At 66.6% G+C, this 26,150-nt stretch overlaps 1 protein-coding gene across 1 annotated transcript; it reads right to left on the minus strand.

The window, feature by feature from the left end:
* Positions 1-37: 37 nt before the first annotated feature.
* Positions 38-25,444, minus strand: LOC309885641 (protein Niban 2-like). Its single transcript, XM_082775828.1, has 14 exons — positions 25,298-25,444; positions 12,543-12,673; positions 9,749-9,877; positions 9,304-9,409; positions 8,585-8,752; positions 5,848-5,963; positions 5,667-5,771; positions 4,823-4,985; positions 4,428-4,615; positions 4,076-4,231; positions 3,722-3,838; positions 3,247-3,354; positions 3,025-3,136; positions 38-2,205 (listed from the first exon to the last, which is right to left on the minus strand). Exons 1-14 carry the CDS (start codon positions 25,350-25,352, stop codon positions 1,256-1,258), a joined length of 2,604 nt encoding a protein of 867 aa, XP_082631954.1. The 5' UTR covers positions 25,353-25,444; the 3' UTR covers positions 38-1,255.
* Positions 25,445-26,150: the final 706 nt, after the last annotated feature.

The raw sequence follows: 26,150 nt of genomic DNA on the forward strand, positions 1-26,150 counted from the left end.
GCTGGGGAGTAAGGACAGCCTCCTCTGGCTTTAAATAAAGCTTTAGTTCTTTTATTAATTATTATAAGCATATCTTAAACATTTGTATAACATTCTTAATAAAATATCTTGGAAGAGACAGGTTTTAAGTTCCCAAGGCAAGGCACTTTTTTTTTCTTTTTTTTTTTTTTTTTTTTTTGTGGAGGGGGCTCCCCAAGTGGTTTGGGCTGGGCACCCCCTTCAGAGGCAGGGACAGGGGCACCCCCAATGCAGGGGGGGTCGGTCCCCGTGCCGCACGCTCACACGTGTGCGCACACACACACACACGCTGCCAGCTCCTGAGTCTCGCCCAGTGCCCCCAGCGCCTCTCCAGTGCTTTCGGTGCGTCCCCCAGGGCTGTGACCGACCCTGCCGGGGGTCCCGGTGCCCTGCCAACCCCTGCCAAAGCCCCAGATCTTTGCCCTCCCCCTCCCCGGCTGCTGCCAGCACCCAAATGTGCGAGGGCCGAGGGCTGGAGGCCAGGGGGTGATGCCCAGCTGGGAACCAGGCAGCAGTGGGATGAGGCCAAAGCCCCCCCGCTGCCACCTCCCCTGCCAAAAAGCTTTCCCTAAATCCCAGCCGAGCCTGGGCATGAGGTGATGGCAGCCCCGGGGTGGGTGCGGAGCAGCCTGGGGACCTTGGGCGGCCCCACACCTCGCCCCCAAAGGGCCAGGAGTTGTTGTGGCAGCACCCCCAGGCAGATCTCCTCCTGCCCCACACGTCCCCGTGCTCCTGGCCTCGTCTCGCCCTTCACCCCCAGCCCTCGCCGTCCCGTTTTTGCCCACCCTCCCCTGCAGCCCTCGCTCCCCTGGGTGCTGGTGACAGCACGGGGCCGCCCGGGAGATGCTCCCCGTGGGGAGGCTCCCAGAAAAACCCCACAGATGCGGGCAGGGGATGGTCCCCGCTGCCGGGGGGGGCAGCAGCTGGGAGCATCCCGCAGGTATCGGGGCTCCAGCCCCCCCAGACAGCCCCAGGCACGTGAGCTCGGCTATGGGGGAGGCAGATAAAGCATCTCTCCAGTAGAAAAGAAGGAAATAAGGCAGAAGAAGGACAGAGCAGAGTGCAGCGGGTGCCCTGTGCTGAGCCGGGCCCCAGCCGGCCCCCCCCGGGTGGCGGCCAGCCGCGCAGCAGCGGGACCCCCCCCGTCGGGTGCCCTCGGTGTTCCCCATCCCCTCCCTCTCCCGCAGCGCCGCTCCAGCCCCGGCAGCCCCAGGACCAGTCCACGGCGGGCACGGGGCTAGAACTCAGTCTGCACCCCCTCAACAACGCTCTCCGTCGTGCCCGCGGGCTGCGGGGGGCTGCAAGCCACCGGGGGGGCCACCTCCTCGCCCGTCTCCTTGTCACTGGGCTGGTGGCAATCCGTCCCGGCGGGCGCAGGCGGTGCCGTGGGGTGGTGCTCCTTGTCTCCTGATGGGGCCTGGGCTCGGGGTGCAGGTGGTGGTGCTGTGGGGTGGTGCTCCTTATCTCCCGACGGGATCTCAGCTCCGGGTGCAGGTGGTGGTGCTGTGGGGTGCCCTTTATCTCCTGATGGCACCCTGGCTCCAGGTGTAGGGGACGCTGCTGTGGCATGGTGCTCCTTATCTCCTGCTGGCATCTCGGCTCGGGGTGCAGCGGATGCTGTGGGGGGGTGCTCCTTATCTCCCGAAGGCTCCCCGGCCCCCGATGCGGGTGCCACCGGTGCGTCGCGGCGCGCCCCATCCCCATCGCTGCCCAGACCCCGCGGGGGGCTGTCTCCCGGCGCGGACCCCGCTGCCACCACCTCCTCGGTGGCCCCGCTCTGCCGCCTGCCGTGGGTACCGTTCGTCAGCCGCTCCTCAGCCTGGCCGCCGGCAGCTTCCTCCGTGCCCTCCTCCGCCAGCATCTCCCTGATCTCCGCCACCCCGCCCGGGGACCCCGGCGGCACCGCGGGCTCCGGCTCCCGCGGCTCCGGGGAGCTGGGGGGCAGCAGCCCCTCGGCAGCCGCCTCGTAGGGCAGGGCCCCCTCGTCGTCCTGGATCACCGACACCACCTGCTTGGCCCGGCGGCGCTTGTCGGCGGCCGGCTCGGCCTCGGGCTGCCCGCCGTGCTCCTCGGCCCAGTCGATGGGGACGCCCTCGCCCAGGAGGTGCAGGTTGGGATCGCTGTTGTGCATCACCATGCTGTCGCGGTACAGGTTGTGCTTCCGCTGCACCGCCGCCTCCTTCACAGCTGGAGGCACCGAGAGACGTGTTAGATGGGCTGCACGGGGCCACCCCTTCCTTATAGGGCACCCAGCACCCTGCCTGGGGTCACCCTTTCCTTTTAGGACACCCAGCACCCTTCCTGGGGTCATCCCTTCCTTATAGGACACCCAGCACCCTGTGTAGGATCACCTCTTCCCTATAGGACACCCAGCACCCTGCACGGGGCCACCCCTTCCTCATGGGACACCCAGCACCCTACCTGGGGTCACACCTTCTTTATAGGACACCCAGCACCCTGTGTGGGGTCACCCCTTTCTTATAGGGCATCCAGCACCCTGCATGGGATCACCTCTTATAGGGCACCCAGCTTGGGGTCACCACTTCTTTGTAGGACACCCAGCACCCTGTGTGGGGTCATCCCTTATAGGGCACCCAGCACCCTGCATGGGGTCACCCCTTATGGGACACCCAGCTTGGGGTCACCACTTCCTTCTAGGACACCCAGCATGGGGCCATCCCTTCCTTATAGGACACCCAGCACCCTGTGTGGGGTCCCCCCTTCCTTGTAGGACACCCTGCACCCTGTGTGGGGTCACCCTTTCTTTATAGGACACCCAGCACTCCGCCTGGGGTCATCCCTTATAGGATACCCAGCACCCTGCACAGGGCCACCCCTTCCTTATAGGGCACCCAGCACCCTGTGTGGGGTCACCCCTTGTAGGACACCCGTCACCCTACTGCCCTTGCTCACTCTGGGGTCTCCCCACCCAGCGCCCAGCGCCCACCCCAGGCTGTAGGAGCCCCCGCGGGGCAGAGCCGAGCCGCTCCGGGCTCCCCTCCCTACCTTGCATGATGTCTTTCATCACCGACTGCAGCACGACCTCCTCGTACGTGTTCTCCACCAGGATGAAGCTGGCAAAGTCCTCGAAGATGAGCTCCTGGAACTTGGCTAGCTCCTGCGGGGGAGAGGCCGGTCAGCGGGGCGCGGGACGGGGAGGCCCCGGTCCCGAGGGATGCTTATGGGATGCTGCAGCCCCTCCACGGGGCGCTGCGCCCCTCCTCTCACCCCCTTGCAGGTCGGCGCCAGCTTCTTCAGCAGGAAGGGGATGGTGATCTGCAGCAGGGCCTCCCTGAAGAACTTCTTGCGCACGGTGCTGCTGTCGTAGTCGTATTTCTGCGCGGCAGGCGAGAGCGGCTGGGTCAGCGCCCATGAGGGCCGCAGGGTGGCGTGGGCACAGCCCCGTATTTTGGGCCCGTTTCCACGGGGCTGAAGGGGTTCCCCTGTCCCTCCCACCCACGCAGTCCCCAGGGTGCCCGACCCTGCGCTCCCCCTGACTTTCTGCAGAAGTGTTTGGGCCACTCCGAACAATCTCTGTGTCCCCCGCTGGCTTTCCCACTTGCCCCAAAACCCAGCAAAACGCATGAAAGCCTCGTTAGAAAGAAATGTTTCCCCAGAAGACTTCTGATATGCATCCCCAGGCTCCTCGCCCTCGGCTGAAGGCCACCGGGGGCCCCAGGTAGGAGCAGGCCCCAGCCCTCACCTTGAGCACGCGCTCGAGGATGCGCTGGATGGACTTGCAGAGGTCGTCCTTGCCCTGCAGCTTCCCCAGCTCCTGGTGCAGCAGCGTCTCGAAGGTGTACACGGCGTCATCCATTTGCTGCGGCAAGAACCACGGGGTCAGCACCAGTTTGGGACCCCGGGGGGCTGTTTTGGGGGCACTGGGATGCCAGGATGAGCCTATACACCAGCAAGGCTCCCAGCAGCCCTGCCTGGCATCCACGGGCTCCACCCTGAGGACTGAGGGTGCTGGGGTGGCTTTGTCCCCGTGTCCCAGCCGCTCAGCCTGGGGGACACAGGATTTGGGATTTGTCCCCCCCCCCCGATCCTGTCCTACCTGTCTCATGTGGATCTGGGCCCTCTGCTTGAAGACAGAGGTGCTGGAGACGTCGAACCGCTGCTGGAGGCCCTCCAGTTTCAGCTGCTCCATCTTCTCGTAGCACGACTGCATCTTCACCGGGTGGAAGGCCAGCTGGGACAGCTTCTCCATGTACTGGGGACACGGCCAGGCTCAGCAGGGCCGGGGCTGCCACACGCCACCCCACACCATGCCCAGCATCCCACACCACCCCACGGGCATCGTCCCCGGGCATCTCCCCAGCCCGGGGTCCCCCATGGGGTCTGTCCCCAGGTCTGGCCCTGCCACCCCGAGCCCCGTCCCGCTGACCTCCAGTTCTGGCAGCTCTCACCTCCACCAGCTTCTCCAGGCCGCCCTCGTTGACGATGTTCATGTTCATGTCCGTCACCTCCTTGAAGAACACCTCCCGCACCTCGGCAAAGCCCTGGCTCGTGGGGGTCATCAGGGCCTCCAGGATGGAGGAGATGTAGGGCTGCACGTGGTTGCGGACACAGATCTCCGCTTTGGGGAGGACGAAGGCTGGGCAGAGAGCAGGGGTGAGCACGGCGAGCTTCCTCCGGCCTCCCAGCTCCGCATTCAGTCCCTGAGCCCCCCGGGGAGCTGCGCCCCTAACCCCAAACCCCTCCAGGAGAAACCTCCCAGACCCACAGGACGAGGCTAAGAGCTTTTGAAGGTGGCCCTCGTGTGGCACAGCTCCCTCCCCGTGCCCTGTCCCCCGGGGCTCACCTCGGATCTTGCTGCAGAGGTGCTCCTTGGAGGTGATGATCTGGTCCATGTCGGTGCGGATGGTGCTCTCCAGCTGGGGCCGCTCCGCCTCGCACTTGGCCACCAAGGCGTCGTACTGGGCCTGGGTCTGCTCGTAGACCATCCTGTACACGGCATCCGAGATCTGGGGAGGGTGAAAGGAAGGTTTCACCCGCTGGGTGAAGCGAAGCCCCCGGCGTGTACAAAGCCACGGGAGGTCCCCGAGCAGGGGGACGCCGGGCAGGACTTGACCCTGCAGGCCCCACGTGGCTGCCGGAGCTCCTTTTGAAGCCAGACGCTGCGATTTTGGGGCCAGCAGGCGGCAGGGCTGTCCTTCCCCTCCCTCCCTCGCCCTTCCCAGTTGTGCAGATTCACCCTGGGCTGTGCAGTGGAGAGCAGAGCTACAGAAAAAAGCAGTGTTTGTGCCTCCGCTGGCTGCCTCGGCAGCACGTTACGTGCTGGGTGGAAACCCCGCTGGCCACAAGGCTGTGACGGGCAGCCCTGAAATGTGCTCAGCCTTTGGCAAGGTCCTGGGCTGGATTTAGCCTGCGCTGCCCTAAAAATGGCTGGCTAAATATAGCGGGGCTGGGTTTTGCTCGGGGGGGCCGGGCTTCCTCCCGTTTGCTTCCCTCGCTCTGGGACGCAGGGAGGGCCGGGCAGGGCTGCCTGCGACGGCACGGAGGGGTGCCGGGGGTACCAGCAGCAGGAAAGCCACCAGGAGCCCAACCCGGAGGGACAGGGACCAGCACAGTGCCCCAACGTGGGGGCAGGGGGTTGTAGGGGGGTGTAGGTTTGGCCCCGGTGTCCCCACGGCCACCACCCCTACCTGGATCCAGGTCCGCTGGCGCTCCGGAGCCTTGCCCTTGAGCCGCGGGCCGATGGCACTGCGCAGCTCCGGGAGCAGCTCCTCCATCACCAGGTTACTCAGGATCTGCGAAGGGAGGAGGCGTTGGGGGACACTGCCCGACCCCACAGAGCCCCCCCCCAGCCCGGGGGCCAGCCCTCACCTGGCTTTGGTTGCCGCAGAGCATGTCCCAGGTGCCGTACTGCTCCTTGGACTGGCGGTACATGCGGACGGCGTCGGTGAAGGCTGGGGCCTCCACCTTGGAGTCCTCGGAGATCCCTGGGGAGCAAAGGGGAGAACGGGCAAATGAGCAGGGCAATGTGGGGACCACGGGGAGCCACTGGCAGCATCCCCAGCCTGGCACTGCAGGGGTCCCCCCATGTCCCCCACGTCCCCAGGGCCACTGCACAGAGCCCGGGGCTGTCAGCAGGGCTGGGGGAGGCCCTGACAGCACCCCAGCCCCATAAACTGGGCAGGAAAAGGGCAGGAAAGCACCCAGGAGAAAAAGGCTCGGCAGGACCAGGAGCTTTTATGCACCGTGGGGGCTCAGCAAGCCCTGAAGCACGGCAGGAGCAGGGGGCTCAGGGACCCCCAGTGGTGCATGGGGAGCTGGGGGCCCTACAAGCCCCCTGGGAGGATGGGGTTCGAGGCTGCCCGGGCTGTGCTGGAGGCAAGGGGGCCCCGTGGGATGCGGAGCAGCTGGGGAGGAGGAGGAGGAAGGCTCTGGGTGGGGGATGAGTCACAGCAGAGCCCGGCGGGGAGGCGCAGCAGCAGCAGCAGTGGTGCTCCAGCCGGTTCTGCTGCCCCCGGGATGTCAGCGCCCTGATCCACCCTGGTGTGGGGCTGCCACGCGAGGGGGGGGCACAGATCACAGATGTCACCCCCTCGTCCCCTGCTGCCACGTCCACAGCCCCCAGGGAGTGCACAGGACAGCCTGGAGCCACCCACCCCACGCACACCCTGCCCAGCCCCAGGGGTGCCGGCGCCGTGCCGCAGCGAGGGGTGCCTGCAGGGAAAGGGAACAGCCCCGGGACACCCCCACAGAGCCCTCACCCCCCTAAACTCCATGCTAAAGGAGAGAGCAGCAAGAGCAGAGGTCCTCGGTGCTGGCTCTGCGCCCTCTCCTTGCAGGACCCACCCCAAAGCCTGGGCTTGGTGCCAGGCAGGAGGGACCCGCCGCCTCCCCGGAGCGCCCGGCATGCCGGGGTAGAGGGCTTGGGGAGCCTCAGCCAAAGGTGGCTTCATCCCAGCAAGGGCAGCCCCGGGCTGTTGGCGTCCTCCAACACGCAGGGATTTATTTTTTTTTTTTAAGACGCTCGCTTTTAACTCCCAGCCTAAGCAGCTTTTCCCGAGGGACAGCTCGAGGCGTGGGGAAAAAGCAGAACCGCTGCGAACGCTGGAGTCCGGCCCTCGCCGAGTACCGAGGGGCGGCTGGGCTCGTCCAGCACCGCGCTGGTGTCAGGGATGGGATGCACATGGCAGGCCTGGGATCTCCTGGCAAGGCTCCTGTGGTGACCTGTGCTGGGTGCTGGGTGCTGGGGACGATGCTGCACCCAGGCCAGCCAGGGTGGGGGTCCCACGGGCGCCCAGGCTGTGGGGCACGACTCTGGACACCCCCCCCGAGGGGTGACATCGCTCGTCCCTGTCCTTAGGGAAGAGCTGGTGTTACAAAAACACCGAGACTTGTAAAGGGAGGTGAAACTTCCCACACTAATCACCAGTGGAGGCAGACACGGAGCCTCTAATTTGGGAAAAAGTTGCTCAACGGCAACAAAAGATCTTTCATTGGAGTTGAAACAGTATCCGAAACCTTGCCAGAGCAGCGGCGGGCAGAAATCTGGAGCTGGGGAGGGAAGAAATGTCTCACAAAGAGGAACAGCCTGCAAAAATCAAGAAATCCACCCGAGCAGATCCCTTCCTGGGCCCGTGCCCGTGTCTGTGCCTTGTTTCGTCTCCAGCTCGGGAGGAGGAGAGGGTTCAGCAGCGCAGCCACGGGGATGGTTCGGCAGCTCCCCGGGGCTCACGGCTCTGCCTTCACCCGCCCAGAGCCTGGGCGGCCGGGGAGAAAAGGGAAAGGGAAAGCTCAAAATAAATAAAAGCTCAAAATAAATAAATCAGCCCCCGAGCCCGGACATCCCCGGCTCACGGAGGGTGCACGGACGTGTCCTGGAGCAAGGAGCGCCAAAAGGAGGGGAAAGAGCAAAGCACTCGGATTTCAGCTACCACGGGGGGATGAAAACCCACAATGAAACTCAGGCTCTGCCCCCACCCTATGGCTCTGCCCCTAAAATATCGGGGCTGTGAGCATCTCCCGGGAGGGCAAGGTGCATCGCCGGCCGGGCAGGTGGCTCCTTGCTTGCTACACGGAGCAGGGCCGGCGCCTCCTTCCCCGGGACGCCTTCCCAGAGCCCCACACAGCCCTGGGGCTCGTCCCAGGCGCGGCTCAGCAGGAAAATCACCTTTCCCTGCCAGGGTATCGGCGGGGTGCCCGGCCCTGCCTGCCCCGGCCGTCCGCAGCCCCTGCCCGAGAGCTGGTGCCGGTGGAGAGTGGGAGGAAGGAGCGCAGGACGGTGGCCTGCACTTTTAATGACTTTAATTGCCAAGTATTTTCTGCCTCGGGGTGGAAAATAGTCATTAGGGCTCCCCGCACCGGCGTCTCTCCAGCTGGCTCCACGCGGGCTCTCGCGAACGCTGGCACAGGCGCTGTGCCCCCCGGGGACACGGGGACGTGCCGGGTGGCCGGAGCCCCCCGCTCCCACCTTCAATGGGGCCGAGACACTCCCCAGCTCCCTGCCAATTCCCCTTCTTCACCCCAAACCCATCCCTTAGGGCCAAAAGGGCCCCCAGCACCCCACCTGGAGGTCTGGAGGCGGACACCCCCCGGCCAGCCCCCGGCTCACCGTTGTTGCAGTGCCGCACGCAGTCCTGGAAAACCGCCCCCCACTTCTCCTGCTCCTTGCCCGTCATCACGCAGAAGTAGTAGTGCCGGGCGTAGGGGTGCCAGAGGATCAGGGGGAAATCCGTGGGGCACTTGATGATGGCGGCGTTCCCCGACTTGGGCGCCACGCCTGCGGGGGGAAGGATGCTCTGAAGGGGCAGGGGGTGGCTGCGCCCCGGCCCCGTGCCCCTCTGCACCCCAGGGATTTATGAGGGGCAGAGCACCCTGACGGAGGCAGCTGGTCTGCAGGCGTCTGCAGGGCTTCGTGGTGTTAGGAAAGCAAACGCCGACAAACCCGGAGCATGTTTCCTGCCGGGGAGGTGTCAAGGCTCTTCCTCAAATCGCCAAGGCCAAGCACAGCCCCTGGGGACGGGGCTTTGTGCCACAGAGCCCGCATATACGGGTGCTTTGGCTGGCTGGGGTCGGGATGTGGGACCCCCCCAGAGCTGCTGGAGGTGCAGGAGGGGCACACGAGACCCCTGGGCTCCTCCAGACCCTCTGCCACCATCCCTCTGCCTCCCCCAAGAGCAGCACACTTCACCCCACACCCCACCCTGGGGGACCACGGGGCCGTTCTCCCTCCCTGCAGCCCCCCAGCCCCATCCCATCCCCTCCCCAGCTGTCCCCATGGGGTTCTCAGCGGCGCAGGGACCTTGGGGCCCCCGAGCAGCCCCCACTCACCAGGCAGGCTGCTGCTCACCAGCTCCAGGTACTGCTCCACGGAGGTGAGGACCTTGTAGCCAGCGCTGTTGATCAGCACGCGGGGCGGCAGCTCCCGCTCGTAAGCCTGAGCAGAAAGAGCTGGTGAGCGGGGGGAGGACGTGGGGGGAACACCACGGCAATGCGGCTCCTTTTGGTGCTGACCCCGTGGGAGGTGGGCGAGAGGGTCCCCATCCTCCTCCATCGGGGTGGAGGGGGAAGGAACGCTGCGTTGAAACACCAAGGGGCACCGGGAAGCAGCGAGGATGATTTCGGGGACGTCCGAGCCCTCACAAGGAAATCAGCCCTGAGCATTGTCCCCAGGGAGGGCAGGACGGGAGCAGAGGGGGGACATCGAGAGGCTTTGAGCACCCTGAGCTTGCTGCCCCCCCGCCAGGAGGCGATGCTGAAGCCGGGGCGTGCTCACCAGTTTGTTCTCGTAGAGCACCAAGCCGTAGTTGTGCGGCACCACGCAGAAGCGGTTCCTCCACTTCTTGTTCTCCTCGATGTACTGGAAGAGGTTCCCCGAGTAGATGACGTGGTCCTCCAGCGGGACCTGCCGGGGGGAGACCCGCGGTGACCCGGCTGGCGGGGACAGGGGCTGCCAGCAGCACCCCCCCCGGGCATATCCCAAATCCTGGTGCCTAAACAGCGCCCTGGGGTGACAGCCCGGCTGAGTGCCCGCTCGGACCAGGAGCCTCCAGAAGTCCTCCCCAACCTAAATTGTTGTGATTTCCCCCACCTGAGGCAGGAGGGGGCACACACAGCCCAGCTGCAGCTGATGCTGCAACATCCCCAAAAGCAGGGGACGGGGCGGGGGGGGACACCCCGCATCCCCCAGCCAGGCACCCCAGGCAGCGCGCAGGCTGCCCCGACACCGTCCCGAAGACAGGCGCGCTGAGCCGGCCAAGAATTCGTCCCAGGAATTTTTATGACCCCAGGAACATAAACAAGAGCCAAGAGCTCTCCTGGCAGCGGGAGCGCTCCGCAGCTGCCTCTCCGTGGTGGCCACCCGGCATCCAGCGTGGTGGCCACCGGGAGGGACCAGCAGGAGCAGGACCCCGGTGCTGGACACTGGGCTGGCACACGATGCCTCCCCCTGCCCAAATCACTCCCTGAAGGAATACGGGGAGAGGGGAGGAGAGACCCTGCAGGGGGAAGCAGCCCTAACCCAAACCCAGCGGGGATGGGGACAGCGAGGGGCCGGCAGGGCCAAGGGGACACCAGCCCCAGGAGCCCCCACAGCAAACGATGGGAAATGTCCCACGTAAACCAGCTGGTGGCCACCAGCCTGGGGCCCTGAGCACCATCCTGCCCATCCTGCCTCACCGAGCCGGCCCCGCACACCCCCGGCAAGTATTTGGGGCACGCAGGTATGTGCCGAATTGCTAGGAGGGGCAGGGAGGTGGCGCTGAGCCGGAGGAGGGCGAAGGAGGGTGCTCGGGGACAGCTTCCCAGGGGCTGGGCACGTCCCCACGGCCTGACACCGAGCGGGGGGTGAGCGAGGGGCCTGGGCTGCTGGGGGCACCGATGGTGGAAATATTTGGTCCCTGCTCTGGGCACTGCTGCTCCTTGACAGAGCTTCAGGGGACCGAGCCATGCCTGGCACCGCGATCCAGCTGTCCCCCTCCAGGCCACCTGGTAGGGCTGCGGGAGGTGCTGCTGGGCACTGAGGTGGCCAAAAAACGGTAAGAAAAATAAAATAAATAAATTTAAATACAGCTAGAAGGCTTCCATCCAAGGACGTGGAGGACACCACCCTGCATCCTGACATCCACAGCTCTTTCAGCAAGTTAGGGCAGCGCTGAGCCAAGCCAGAGGCCGAACTCCCAGCTCCTTGGTGACCCCAGACCCTGCCCCAAGCTCCAGGGTGCCTCCGGCTCCCATGGGGACCCCACAGCTCCCACCCAGCTCACCCTGGGGACACTCGTGGGACCCCCAGCCGTGTCCCCAGCCCCAAAAATCCCTTCTGGCTATGGGTTCTGCAGGCAGAGAGGCAGCTGAGGGGGCTCCTTGCAGGAGGACCACCCTCTTTACACCCCAGTGCCGCAGGACCACACCGTGCCCCCGACCTCTCCACTCGCTGCCTCAAGCCGGTCTCGATCGTTCCTGGGCTCGGTGCAGAGGGCGAGCAGCCTTGGGGAGGCACCACCCGGGGAAGGCAGCAGCCGAACCGCCATGAACCCGAGCGGCTCCTCCCTGCGGGTGCCGGGCTCCCCGTCCCCGCTCGGGAACACTCAGCTCCATGCCCTGGCTGCGCCCGGCACGCCCCGTGCCCGCGGTTGCGACACGCGCCCAGCACCACCCGCACCGGTTAGGACAGCCCAGGAGCTGTCACCTCCTGCTGCAGGGACCGGGACTTGTCCCCGTGCCTAAGGTGGGGTGTTCCCCTCCCGAGAACAGGCGGTGGATGTGCGCGCCCGCAGGTCGGTGCAGCAGCTCCTGGATGCAACCCCCCTGGGTGGCTCCAAAAGGTGCTGAGCGAGGCAGAGGGACGGCCACATCTCTTTTCTCCTTTTCACACCCTTTTCTCAAGGGGCTCTGGGAAACACACCTTCTGCTCGTCTTCTCCTCGCCAGCCATGGTAACACCAGGTGGAGGGAGAGCCCCAAGGGCCAGGACAGCACCGTGCAGGGAAGCCGGGGACCCCACGGCACTGCCCCAGCCCCAGGCTCTGCAGCAAAAACCCCAGCGGTGGCTTCAAGCAACGCAGCAAAAGCAAACCCCAAAGCTCTCCAGGCATCCCCACACCTCCAAACCAGCTCCTCGTAGCAGCACAGGGCGGCGGATGCATTTCAGGGAGGATTTCCTCCCCTTCCCCAGCGCCGCAGCATTGCCTGCCCCCAGCAGACAGCTGAAGGGCAGGGCAGCGCAGCACACCCGGCCGTGCCCTGCACCCAGCAGCCTCGCTCGGGGATTTATTGGGCACAAGCAGTTCCCAGGAGCTCCTCGGCAGCCAGGAGCACCTCCAGCCAGCCTGCCTGCCTCAAACACGTCCACGCCGGGCTGCAGCCCAAAGCCAGCCTCACCCTGTCCCTGGGTGTGCTCGCTGCAGGGATCTGAGAAGAAAACCTTCCCGGAGAGCCCCGCGGGCTGGAGACCCCGTCCATGTCCTTGTCCTGGGGGTTCCTCTCCCAGTTCCTATGGGGCTGCCCAAAGCAGGGGGAGGAAGATGAGGCTGTGCCTTCGTCCCTGCCCGGGGGGTGAGGCCGGGCTCTTACCTTGCGGTGCAGCAGCTGTGCCTGCGGCCCCCCATTGCCTTCGATCTCATAGCGGACACTGTTGAAGAGCGCTACGCCGTACTGCTCCTTGTAGCAGCGGGCAAACTCCCCCAGCACCTTCCCGGTCTTCTCTGCAAGGGGAGAGAAGAGGAGGGGAGAGTTAGGCTGGGGCTGGCATCGGGCACCCCGTGCTCCCCACCCCATCCTCCTCCCGCCGCCCCAACCCGCGCTGGCTGCGCCCTGGGGACCCGTCCCCAGCACCGGATCCTGATGGGGGCTGCAGCACCTCTGCCCCCCCAGGTGGGGCAGCCCCACAAAGTGACCCCAGGCTCAGCTCCGCTCGGTCCCTGCGCATCCCACGTGGCACTTTTGGGCACGTTTGCACCTTTCACACCTGGCAAGCGCCACGGCGATGACCCGGTACCCACGGGAGCAGGGTTCAGCACAAGGCCACGGCCGAGCCCACTGCCCTCTGCCCTCCCTGTCCAGCCCAGGGACTCACTCAGGGTTCCTGCAGTCATTTTTTGGCCCTTAATGTTAATGCCACGGATTCCTCTCCCAGGCAGGAATTTCCTGACATTAAGCTGGTTCCGGCACCGCGGCGCTTCCTGCGCATTGTGCGGCCCCGCTGCAGCCCCGCAGGAAGGGCTGAGCCTTCGCCCCCACGTCGGCTGCCTGGGAATGGGGGCAGCCCCCCCGGACCCCACACTCAAGGTAGGACCTTGATAAAACACCCAGGACCCTGCGGTGCCCCATGAAGGACATCACACGGAGCTGCAGGCTCTGCAGGTGGAGGAGCTCAGGGCCACGTGTGCCACAGGGGACAGGACAACCCAAACCGTGTCACCCCCCAGGAGGTGGGGACCCCACCACAACCCCCTGCAGAGCAAGCTGAGCACGAGGTGCCCCCCACCATCACTTCATGCATGGGAAAGGACACTGCAAATCCACCCCCAGCAGCAGGGACCGGGCTTTCCAAGCCCCAAGGCACGCAGCCATAACTGGGCCCCCGTGCAGGAGGCTCCTGCACCCCCCTAAAGCCCGCCTGCCCCCGCAGCCCCCGCCCTGCCTGACCTCAGCGCCCAGGAATCTGGAGGTGCCCGAGGGACTCCCACAGCCTGAATCACCCAGGGCCCTGGCACAGCACCCCACAGCCAGCCCTGTGCCACCCGCGCTGCTCCGGGGGGGCATGGTGGAAGCAGCCACCTCCTGCCAGCACGACACCCTGCCCCATGGGCACCCTGCCCCATGGGCACCCTGCCCCACGAGCACCCTGCCCCACTGGCACCCTGCCCATTTCCATGCTCCCCCTGGGGCTCTTCCGCAGCAAACCCCACCGCAAAGCACCAGCGCTTTGGGGAGAGACTTCCAGCAAACGGGAAACTTCCTCAGAGCTCCCTTGGGCGCACAGGGACTCGGGTTGGAATTTCGCTCAGCTTTGCCCTGATTGTACGATGGGGAAATGACCGAAGCTGCCTGCGCCCACACCGGGCTGCTCCGGAGCTCCGGCGACGCTGCCCCTGCATCCCCGGCGCGGGAGCCAGCACGACGCTGGGTGCACGAACCCAGACAAAACAGAGCCTGGCAGAGCCCAGAGCCTGCAGAAGGAGCCAAGATCCTCATCCAGCAGCGGCCGCCAGCCGCGCCGGCACGGAGCAGCAGCTGGCTCCAGCACGCTGCACGTCCCCATGGCACAGGAGGGGACAGGGGCAGGCACAGTCGGGGCTCCGCTGCCACCCAGGGCGCTCCTTCCCCTGACAGCAGCGGCGGTGCCGGGGCTGAAGCACCCCTTTGGTTTAAGTTTTTAGCAGCAAAGAAGGAGGAGCCTGCTCGTACGAGCAGAGAAATTCCTCACCCCGATTTTGGCATTTTCTCCTGGAAAAAGCCCAGCCCGCTGCTGCTGCGCGCGCTTGTGTCCGCGAGGTACTGCAGTTGCAACACGCGCCTCCAAAAATGTGTTATTTTGGCTGGGGCTCTGGGCAGCGATGTTGACAGCTGAGATTTAGAAGGACAGTTTGAGGTTTCATTTCCTTTCAGTTCATGGGAAAAAAGGAGCCCTGGTCCCCCAGCAGTCGAGACGGCTTAGTCACTCATTCTTCTCTGATTAACAACGGGGCCAATTAGGAGGTCTTAAGTAAATGGGAAAGCAAAAGTCAATTACTTGCAGATACCGAAACAAAAGGTTCTCAGTCAAGTAGCCAAGAGCGCTGACTCTCCCCCAGCCCAGCAGCCCAGAAAGCCGCAGGCAGGGCGCACACGAGGGGCTCGGCACGGGGCTGGGGGAGGTTTGTGGTCCCCGAGCTCCCTGCCCGAGCCCGGGTTCCTGTTGTGCTCACTGGCACCTCTCCTCAGAGGCTCCATCTGCTCTCTGCCTCCGGGTTTCCCCTCCTTCCCTCCTTCGCTGCAGTGGCATCCTGATGACTAAGATTCACGTGGCGCCTCGCTCGCCGAGATAAAGGAGCTCTGCAGCGCGCTGGCGTCTGCGAAAGGGCTGCGACGAGCGGCAGCAGCGGGACGAGGCAGCAGCACGAGGCTGGGCAGGGTGCGGGGACCCCGCGGGGTGCCCGTGCCGGGGGGAGCAGCTCCCGGGGGCAGCGCTGCTGGCGGATCACCGCCCATCGGCAGCGCCTCGAGGAGCGAGGAGCGCGGGGCTGCTGCTCCCTGCATCCCACCTGGGCTGATCTCGGTGAAACCGGCCCGGAGAGGCGGCTCCTGCCCAGCCCTCGGACTGGTTGTGCAGCCGCGGCAGCGTGCCGGGACCCGCGCCAGCCCCGGGCAGTGGCACAAGGGCTCGGGAGGAGGCCGGGGTGGCCGCAGCCCCCGGGCAGCTCCTGCCACCGCCGGCACTCCCAGAGGCGTGTGCCGCTCCGGCCTCGCTCTGTCAGAGGGTTCACGGCCCGGCCACAGCAGCTGGGGCCAGCCCGAGCCCCTGGGCACCCGGGCAGGAGGCTGAGCGCCGTGCCAGCCCGGCTGGGAGGTGGTGAGTGGCTTGGGGAGAGGTTGGAGAGCAGAAGTTGCCTGTGCCAGGCACGTCTCCAGCACCACCGGCAGCCCCACGCACGCACACCCCAAAGCAGAAGTCAGCTCTCGCCCTGCCTGTCCCATCACCAGGCACAGCGCAGCTCCACGCCTTTCAGAGCAAAGAAAAGGGCAAAAATCAGCCTGGGGTCCTGGGTCGAGCCCAGGGGTGGCATCACCAGAGTGGCACCGGCTCCAGCACCCTCACAGGTGCCTGGCACTCAAAGCCGGGCACAACGGAGCCAGAAGCAGCAGCCTGGTGCTCTGTGGAGAACCCAAGGAGCCTCTGCAGGCCCTCAGGGGACATCTCCGTCCCCACGTCCCCAAGCCATGGGCTGTGGCACTGGGGAGGAGGTGAGCACGGCCAGCTCCTGCACCGGGGCTGGCCCAAAGAAAGCAGCCAGCTTTTTTTTTTTTTTTTTTTTTTTTTTTTGTGCAGCCACATCTGCAGCTCCCCGTGCTCCCCTCGCAGAGCCAGCGCTGCGCAGCGTTGCGGGCCCTCTCCCTCCTCACCACGAGGCCAAACGGAGCCACGCAAGGGAAAGGGAAAGGGAAAAGAAAAGGGAAAGGGAAAAAAAAAAAGGGAAAGGGAAGGGCCTGATCCTGCGCCAGCCCCCCCAGCTCCTGCCGGTGCCCAGCACCCAGCGGTGCCTGCTGGAGCGTGCGGCGTGGGAGGGCAGGGCTGTGGAGTGCGGGGCCCCAACGCCTCCTTCCCCTGGAAATCATGTGAAAATGAGAGTGCCGCCTTCAACACCACGGCCGGCCGAGTCAGCAGGTCTGGCAGCAGGAGGTCAGCCCCTGCCGGGTCACCGCTGGCATCGGTGGCCGCAGCCTACAGCCGGCTGGCACGGGGACAGGGACAGCAGGGGGCTGGGGATCCGAAAATCCAGTCCCCAGCCGCTGCTGCGGGTGGTGGGGACGAGGGGCTGCCCCCAAGGGGGTCCCCCAGCACCTCCCCGGCAGGGGACGAGGTGACAGGGGACGAGGTGACGTGGCCACGGCTGCTGGCGTGCCCCTGTCCGCACACACTCAGGCTGACAAATGCGGGCGGCAGCACTGCCCCGAAACCGCCCTGCAGCCCACATCCCGTTTTGCAAGCCCGGAGCCCCACATCCCTCACGGCTGATGCATCCTTCAGGGACCGCAGCCGCCCTCCCTGATCTTATCCGGGGGGGGCCGGGCTGTGCCCGTGGGATCCCAGCCTCCCCCGAGCCCCCCAGCTGTGAGGAGGAGCGGGAGCACAGCACGGGGCACCGAGGCACGGGGTTAAAAATGATATTAAAAAAAATTAAAGAGACAAAAAGGCTCATTGAGCCCGCGCCCTGGGCCAGCTGAGCCGTGTCCCCCGCATGGTGACGACAGCTCTCCTGGCTCCCTCCCCGCACACGGCTGAGTCAGCAGCAGCCCGAGGAAAGCCCCGGCACAGCGCAGAGCCCGGCGGTCCCCTCGGTGGTGTCCCCAACCCGGCAAAGCCCCCATGATGGTGGCGGTGGCCTGCGGGACATCGCGGTGGTGGGGGACCCGTGATCACCACGTGCCAGCCCGGCCATGGCGCAGCCAGGCTGCAGGGGCAGGAGTTAATTGCTAATTTAGCCGGTAAATGGTTAACGAGCGGGGAAGGGTGCTGGGGGGGGAGCGCAGGCTGCCGGGCGGGTGACAGGGACGTCCCCAACCCGGGCAGCTCACACCTCCACGGCGAAGAATGGACAAAGAATGGACGGAAGCCGCCTGCAGCCGCACAAACAAAGCCCGAGCAGCCGCCGGGCCCCCCCTCGCCCACCAGCGGCCCCCCGGGTGCGGACGGGGCTGCCGGCAGCCGGGGCTGTCCCCAGCACGGCTTTCCCACGCCACCCTGCCCGCGCGTCCTGTCCCACCGCCCCGACCCTTCCTGCGGGACAATGGGGGCCCCCCCGGCCAGGGGTCCATGGGGGGACACCACAGGGAGGTGTTGGAAGGGTAAGTAGGGGGCCCAGGTCACCCCCCGGTGCTCCGTGGGTCCCGCACCGTGGTACAAATGTGCCCAGAGGTGCCTCGCTGCCCCTTGGGCACGTTTCCTTGCCCCAAATCCTGGTGGTACGCAGCCAGTGCGTCTGGGCATCCCTCCAGAGGGGTGCTCAGCACCCTGGGGTGCACAGCAGGGATATGGGGTGCACCCCGGGGATATGGGGTGCGCAACACAACCAAGGGCAGGGTGCACGGCACGCCAGGAACGAGGTGCACAGCACTGCAGGGACCGGGTGCTGAGCCAGGCCTTAGCCAACAGCATCCCTGGAGCAGCCCCTGCAGCTGCCCAGCAGGGCAGGGGGGAGCAGGGCACAGCCCCCAGGCATGGGGCGGCCCCCCCGGGCACCGAGCACCCCACTGTGCCACCAGCACCGCCCTCTGGCTCACAGCTGGGCACGGGGCAGGGCAGGATCGTGTCCGAAACGAGCTTTCAGCACAGAGCAGCGGGGCAGCCTCGGGACAATGGCACCCAAGGGATGGTGCAAGAGGAGGCTGGGGCTCCGTGCTGAGCCGGGGCAGAGGCCCCAGCCTCGGTGACACACCAGGAGCAGGGGACAACACAGACCCCATGTGCGTGCCCGCGCCCCACAGCATCACCGCCAGCCCTAAGGACCCTAAGCAGGGCCAGGGGTGCCCCCCAGCAGCAATGTGAGGGCGCCTCACCCGCTTCAATCACCCCGCACGGCCGCCTCCCCCTCTCCTGGAGCAGGGGAGCTGACACCAGCCCAGGCGGGTGGGGGTGTTGGGACACCTCCGTCCCTGCGCCCTCAGCCCTGGGGCACCCAGCCAGCCCTCACCACCCCCCCCAGCCTCTTTCTGCTCGAGGGCATTATCAGGATTTAGATTAAGTTTATCCGGAGCCAGCTGGGGAACAACCAGAAGGCGGGGGCTGCCCTCCCCAGCCCTTTGTTCGCTCTATCACCCGGCTGCACGGCTCCGCGCTCCGACAAGCCCCGTGCCGATAACCCCGGCGGGACGGGCTCTCAAACCACGCGGAGTATTTTTAGGGGGGTAACGAGTACCCTAAAAACCACACGAGGCGACCCAGTGCAGGACGAAGCAGGGCCGCAGGGGTGCACCCAGCCCCCGCGTGCGCTCCCTCGCTGGCGGCGCCGGCGCTGAGCTCAGCCCTGCTCCCCGCTGACTCAACGCGCTTCTCGGGAAGGGTGAGCAGGACGGGGGCTGAGCAGCGGGAAGGGATGAGGCAGCACAGCCTCGCAGGGGAAAGGAGCTGGGCTCAGGGCCCTGCTGGCTCGTGCTCAGCCCCCGGGGGAGCATTGCCCGTGGTGCCCAGGGAGCCAAAGCCCCAACCCAGCCACCAAAACGCGGCACGGCGTGCTGCCCGCGGGGACGCGGCTGTCCCAGAGCCACCTCCCCACTTCCCCAGTGCCCCCATCCCTGCTGTTGGCGGTGCTGCCGCTCTCCCCAAGGTCCCCAAGGTCCCCAGGGCCGTGGCACGGCACCCCCTGTCCCTCGGTTTCCCCCCCAGCCCGGTGCTGTCCCCGCGGAGGCTGCGCCCTCCCCGTCCCTCGCAGCGCCGCGCCCAGCCGGGTGCTTTCCCAGCGGCGCTCCCAGCTCAAAGCAAACAAACCTGCGCCGAGCCTGTCCGCAGGACGAGCCCCGGCACACCACAAACCCACGGGGGAGAGACCGAAACGGCCAGCTAAGCACGGCCTAGGAGCGGCCTGCTGGACGCCGTGGGGCACCGTGGGATTTAGGGCAGCGAGGGGCTTGCGGCTCCCCTGCCTCGCGTCCCCTCCTCGCCGTGCCCCAGCCCCGTGCACGGTCGAAGCACTGGGGGTCTGCAGGGCTCGAACCAAGCCCCTTGCTCTATCTGTGCCCCCCAGCCATGCTGAGGAGCCCCAGGGGGCAGCCAGCCCGATGGGGAGGGCTCAGCGCCCCGGTGGGAGCCGTGTTTTTTGGTGGGAGCCGTGTTTTTCCGCCCCACGGCCGCCTGCCTCCCGCTGCTGCCCAGGAACTGGGCTGCTCCGGCTGCGTGTAAGGAATGTGCATTTGAATAACAAACAGCATCCAGGGCCTGACCAGGGCCCCTGCGTGTCTTGGGAAAGGCGCTGGTGGCCGGGATGGGCCCAGGGCTGCAGCACCAAAGGCGTGCGCAGCGCCTGCCCTGCCCCGAGCAGCCCCCGTGTGCTGGGGCAGAGGAGACCCCCTCCCACCCTGACGGATCCAGGCCCCTGCTGCCAGTGGGGAGGTGGATGGGGGCCCAGCAGCCCCCCCAAATCACCCCTTTCCATGCTCCTGCTGCCCCAAGGCAATGTGCCCAGGTCCCAGCCCCATGTCCCGCCACCCACTGGGCACCAGGACCAGGATAAAGGCCACCCCCAGAGGTAACCGCGCTCACTGACAGCCTGGCTGTCCCCACGCAGGGTTCCCAGTCCCACCAGTGCCTGGCCGGGGCACGAGGGGCTGGGACAGGACCTCACCTCGCCCCTCCCCACACTGCTGCACCACCAGCACCAGCCTTTTGGGATCGGAGTCATTCCAGCGTGGCGCAACCCTGGCCGGGGCTGAGTCACCCCCATGCACGCTGTGCTGCTCGCAGCACCCCCCAGGCACCCACACAGGGTCTGGTGGCACCTGGGAGCCACCCGACAGCTCTGTGGGGTCAGGAGGGTCCTGGGGTCCCTGGGGTAAAGGGACCTGCCCAAATGCAGGCGTCCCCACACGTCTTCCGAGTGTCTCCAGGTGCTGGGGATGGCAGGAGGTGGATGGTTCTCGTCTGGGGACGTCCCGGTGGTCCCTTCTGCAGGTGGCAGTGCCCACCCGGGGACACGAGCAGGTGGCCCCCTCCTGCCCCTCGCCCCTCGCCCAGCCCCAGGGAGAAGAGCCGGAGCTGGCCCGCTCCCCGTGCCAGCGGGAAACCCAATCCAGCACCGGGGGAGGAGACCGAACAAAGGCTTTTATGTACGTCAAAGGGAAGGGAAAAAAAAAAAAAAAAAAAAAAAAAAAAAAAGAAGAAGAAAAAAAAGAGGTATTTGAACAAAACAGCCCTCAGCCTGTTCTGGGCTCTGTCCCTGCGGCTGGAGAGTTTCCTATGCCCTGCCTGCGCCGGTTCCTCCACACCCCCACAGCCCGCGGGGTGCAGTGGGGCACAGTGGGGCGCAGTGGGGCGCAGTGGGGCACATGGGGCACCCGCCTGGCCCTGCAGCGAGGGAGGTGGTGCTCAGCCACAGGCCCAGCCAGGAGCAGCAGCAGGGCTCAGGGTGCTGCCCGTGGCCACCCCACACAGTGACACTGGGGTCACCCAGTTTTGGGGCATGTCCCTTCATTGGGGACACCCCTGATGGGCATCACGCGTGGCACTGGGCAGCGCTGGCAGTGGGGAGAGGGAGCCAGGATTTGTCCCCGTGCCCCAGGCAGCAGCTCCTGCCCTGTGGCCCCTGTCACCTCCATGGGGACAGCCCAGGGGCTGGAGCACCCCCAGCAGCGGGGTTTGAGTGTCCGGGGACAGACCCTGCCGGGGGCAGAGGGACGGGCACGGTGCCCCCCCAGCACAGCGGGGACCCGCGCTGAGCACCACTGCCCTCTCCCTTGGAAAAGGGGGAAAAGGTGGAGTTTGGCTCCTTCCTCTCCCGCTCCGTCCTTGAGCAGCTCCGCAGGAAATCTGCTCGCAATTAGCAGCCCTGCTCCGGCCTTTCCTCCCCTTGGCTCCCCCGGCACCGGGCTCTCCATGGGGCACAGCCAGATTTGGGGTGCCAGCCTTGCCCAGGGGGCGAGGGCAGTGAGGAGCCCCTGGTGGCACTGCCTTGGGGCCCTGCAGCCAGGCAGAGGCTACTGTAGGAGGGATGGGGATGGGAAGGGGGCTCTGGCTGTCTTGGTGACGTGTGTCACCGTGTGTCACCTCTGCAGAGCCAGCCAGAGCTGTGGCTGGGACCCCCGCATGGATTTGGGGGCAGGAGGGAGGCAGAGGCTGGGGAGATGCCAGCTCTTGGCTGTGCTCGGTCGCTGCAACGGGAGCAGGGGTGGCTGATTGCAGAGCTGGGACCCAGGGGAGGATTTGGGCCTGATCCGAGGACCCACGGAGAGCTGTCGGCTGCAATCCAGGCTCAGCTCCTGTCCCCGAGGCCGGGAGGGCTCCTGCTGCCTGCCGGCCCCGGAGGCCCCCGCAGCCGGAGCTGCCCCGTGCCCCGACACGCTGGCTCCGAGCAGCCCCGTGCCCCGACACGACGGCTGCGGGTGAGCCCCAGCACGCCAGAACCAGCCGATCCCTGCTGGCGTGCGGCCCCGACATGCCAGGGGAGGGATTTCCTCTGCGAGGAAAGAAGCCACGCACCGCGTTACCAGAAACCTCCCGACCTCCCCGGCTCCGCCGCACACCTCGGCACCCGGGGCACCGCAGCTCGGCCGGGTTTGGATGCCCCAACCCCTGGGGCGAGGCGAGGGCTTGAGCCTCCAGGCTGAACCTGGAGCCCTGGAGGTTGTCCAAGAGCAGTGCAAAGAGACAAGTGTCGTGCTTAAGGAACTGAAGGCTCCTCCTGCTCGCTCCTCCTGCTCGTGCCCCCTGGCACGCACGGCAGCTCCCGGTGCCCGGCAGCCCTCGCTGAGCCAGAAAGCTGCAGGTCCGGCAGCACCGGCAGGGCTCCTGTCACCTCTGCCCCAGCTGCGTGGGCTGCTGTCTGCAGGAAGTCCCATCTGGCCCCTCCCCAAATTAACAGCTGCTTTATTTAGCAATTAATGAGCCGGCAACTCCCCCGAGCTGCCAGAACAAGGCGTGAGCCTTGGTGAGACAAGGTGAGCACCCTCCTGGTGCTGCCGCCCACCTCCCCGGGGGCTCTGCAGGGTGCCAGGACCCCAGCCCCACGCAGGCACCCAGCTCCTGCCTCAGCTCAGCCCCGTGCCCACCAACACGAACCCCTCTGGAGAAGGGGCTCATGGGGATGAGTTATTTGGGTACACAGGAGAGCTTCACCTCCTGTGCCGCTGGGTACCGAGGACCTCGTGCCGGATCAGTAGGGCACAAGGGGCACAGAGCCCCGCGGCTCAGCCAGCGGCATCCCTTCCTTGGCAGGAGCCCCCAAGGGAGCCTGGGTTGGGCTGGGTGCCCTCAGGGGGCTTTCCAACCTCAGAACCTTTTCTGTGACCCCCCGCCCCCACTGTCTTCGTGTCCCCATTGCTGACGGTGCCCACGCTGGGTGCCCTTGCGCAAGGAGAGGGGACGCGGTCCCAGCTCCTGCCCGTGCAGCAGGACGGGAACAAGTCCCCACCCACAGAGGGGAGGAAGAGGAGGAGGAGGAAGGCAGCCAGAGGGTGTTGACAAACAAGCTTGGGTGAGTCAGGCCGGGACGATGTCCTAAGGGAAGGCAGCAGAAGGAAGCCCTTACCGGTTCCCCCACCGGCACAGCTCCCCAGCGTGGGGCTGCAGAGACCTGAGGGATACAGAGGCAGGAGCTGCCCGAAATCCACCCCGGTGTCAGCACAGCCCCTGCTTGCCCTGCTGGCACCAGGACAGCCTCCCCAGGCAGCCCTGTGCCCCCTGCACGGCTTCTCCAGCTGCAGGAGACCGGGAGAGCCCCACCAGCACCCTCTGCCCCCGAGGCAGAGAGCCCCCTGTCCCGAGCTGCCGACACGCACGTCGCGCTCACCCAGCTCATGACCTCCATGAGACATTGGCATCAGCCTCAGCACCCTCTCAGCATGGCTTTTTAGGCTTTTTACACCCCAGGTCCCTAGGAAGAGGGGACTGCCACCTCCCTCCTGCCTCGAGCCCACCTGCGGATGCTCAGGGAGGACGGATCTGGCGCAGGCTGTCACCTCCCCGCTGCTCCAGGGCTTGCTGCATGCCCAGCCTGCACAATCCCACCCATCCCACGGGTGCAGGTGGGCTGCAGGAGGAGCAGAGCACAGGAAGAGCCCAGGGAGCCCCCGTCCCTGCTGCAGGCAGGGCTCGCGCCCGCGCTGCCCCCGCCCGGAGCCCGCAGCCCCCTCCCCGGCTCCGGGTGCCGGCAGCAGCAGCGAGCAGGCCGAGCTAGCAGGAAAACCCTGAGCTTTCCCCGCCGAGTTGCTTTGCATGCCTGACAGCAAGTCGTGCCTTGCCTGCCGGGTTGCGGCCCCTCCCAGCTCGCCAGGTTTCCCACCCCGCCAGGAGCCCGGACCTAAAGCACAGGGGGTGCTCGGTGACACCGGCGGACCCCAGCCCCTCCTGGGGGTACCCCAGGGCAGGTGCAGGTCCCCCCTTTTCACCCCGAAACTTCAGAGCTGTAGCATGGGCAGGACACGTATGAGCACGAGCTCTATTGCACGGATCCATGAGAAATCCCCTACAGCCCCCAGACCCCCCAGCGTGGGCTGAAACCCCCCGGCACAGCGCTGGGTCCCCATCGGGCGCAGGCGCTCTGCCTCGCCTCACCAACGCCCTGCTCGTGCCCAGCAGAGCCAGACTGCTGCCTGGGCACCCGGCTGGGCTTCTCCTCCTCGTGCTCTTTGGGGTTAAGGCGGCAGGGATGTGCTCTGGCAATGCGGGACGTGCTTTGGGGTCACGGAGCGAGCCCCGGCGCAGCGCAAAGCCCCGAGCCCCCGTCGCCAACCGGCTGCGCCGAGCCTCGCGACGTGAAAACCCACAGCTCATGACGAGCTCTGCTTCAAAGCTCGCAAACCTGCTGGCGTCCTGCTGAGCCGCATACCACGTAAGCATTCCTGCGAGCCGGCCGCGGGGCCTGGCAGGCAGGACGGGCTCCGCCGGCAGCCCTCGGGTCCCCCCGCTCCAGAGCCGCGCACGTAGAAAAATACAGAGCAATGGTGGGGCAGAGAGACAGCCCTGGAGCCTCCCGGGGCCTCGAGCCGTGCCACCACGCGGGGTCCCACGTGAAGCCAGGCTCCTCCGTGCCAGCTGGCTGGGGGTGACTTTGTGGGGTGCACGGTGCCGGTGCTTGGGAGGGGGTTGGAGAGGTTTTTTTTTTTTGTTTGTCAGAGCACCACGGGGCAGGGAGGTCGACCTCAGGGAGCGAAGTGCCAGACCCCAGCCCCAGCTGGAGCAGAGCGAGGCACGGCACCCCCGGGGGTGGGGAGGGGGTGACCCCAGCTCTGGGGGTCACAAAAGTCCCCGCAGGCAGCCCCAGACAGCCCCACGCTTGTACAGAGGCCACCGCCCCGCGCCGGGCGGCACGAATCGGGCATCGCACGCTCGGCACGGCCGCCGGGGCTCTCAATGGCCACATTGTCACCCTGCCCGGTCCCTGCCAGCGGGGCTCCCCCCAGTCCTCCCCCCACCTCCTGGAGCCTCTGGGACCCCCCCAGCACTGCCAGGGGGGGGAAAGTTTCTCTGCGAGCCCAGCACCAGCAAAACCCTTGGTGGCCGTGCTGACAGCCCGGCGTGCCAGCATCGCTGTGCCCCCCCTGCCCTCCTGGGCTCAGCCCCTGACCCCGTCCCCAAAGCCAGCAGAGACCCCCCCACACAGCCCAGCCTTCTACTGGGGCGCAGGCAGGCACTTTGGGGGTCCTGCCCCCCACCCACCCCCAAAAAAAAAAAATAATAAAAGCAGGCTGTGCCCAGGCAGGACGTGGAGGGGGAGAAATACAAGGCGGAGCGTAGGGGTTAAAAAAAGTGAAAAAGTTGCACTAAAGCCGGGCAAAAGTTGTCGGGTGGGAATGGGGAGGGGAGGGGGACCCGGAGTGGGAAGGAGGGGGGGAATCTCAGTCCCCCACTGAGGACGGGAGGAGGTTGGGGGGATGGGGGGGTGACTTTTTTTTTGGGGGGGGAGAGGGGGGGAGCTCACCTGCGATGTGCTGCCGGCGGCCCTCGTCCAGGTGAGTGGAGAGCACATCGCCCATGGCGCCGGGGCGCTGCGGGGGGCGCGCTGCGGAGCCGTGCCCGGGGACGGGCGCTCAGGCGCTGCGGAGCCCCATGGCAGCAGCCCCGGCTCTGGCGGCCGCGGCTCTGCGGAGCCGCCCCCGGCCACTCCCTCCCCTCCTCTCCCCTCCTCTCTTTTCCCTTCCCTTCCCTTCCCTTCCCCTCCCTGCCCTTCCCTTCCCTTCCCCACCACCCAGCCCTCACCCGCAGCCCCCAGCCTCCCCCTGTTTGGGCACCCAGCATTAATTAGCAGCCTTCATTTGCTCGCTCAGGGTTGGGGTAGCTCAGCCCGGGGCAGGGTGCTGGGGGTGCTCAGCCCCCTTCTCCTCCCTGCGTGGCCTCCCCAGCACACACAGCGGGCCCCGTGCCAGCCCCCGCGGGCTCTGGCGCCAGCCGAACGGGCTCCCTCCTGGCACCGGCCTCGGCTCCCCGACGTTGCCTCAGAGGGCGATTGCAACACCCGCGCCTCCCTTTCTACCTGCGCGCTCACGCCCAGCTCCTCGTAAACCTCAGCCTTGAGCTGCCGCCAGCTCCGAGGCGTGCCGTGCCGTGCCGTGCCGTGCCCCGCTGGGGTGCAGGAGGGCGGCCACGGGGGCCCCTCTGCCTCGCCAGCCTCCTTTGCCAGGAGGGAGGCTGGGATGGGGAGCGGGGAGGCTCCACGGCCACGGGGGACGGGCAAGGTGGCAGCGTGCTACGGGGAGACAAGAGGGAGCCGGCATCAGTGCCGCTGTGGTTCGGGAGGGGAGGCTCAAACGGAGCCCCTCTGGGACCGGCCGCCA

This window comes from Aythya marila (assembly GCF_965140915.1).
Source record: "Aythya marila genome assembly, chromosome: 19".
In the NCBI taxonomy this organism is placed as follows: domain Eukaryota; kingdom Metazoa; phylum Chordata; class Aves; order Anseriformes; family Anatidae; genus Aythya; species Aythya marila.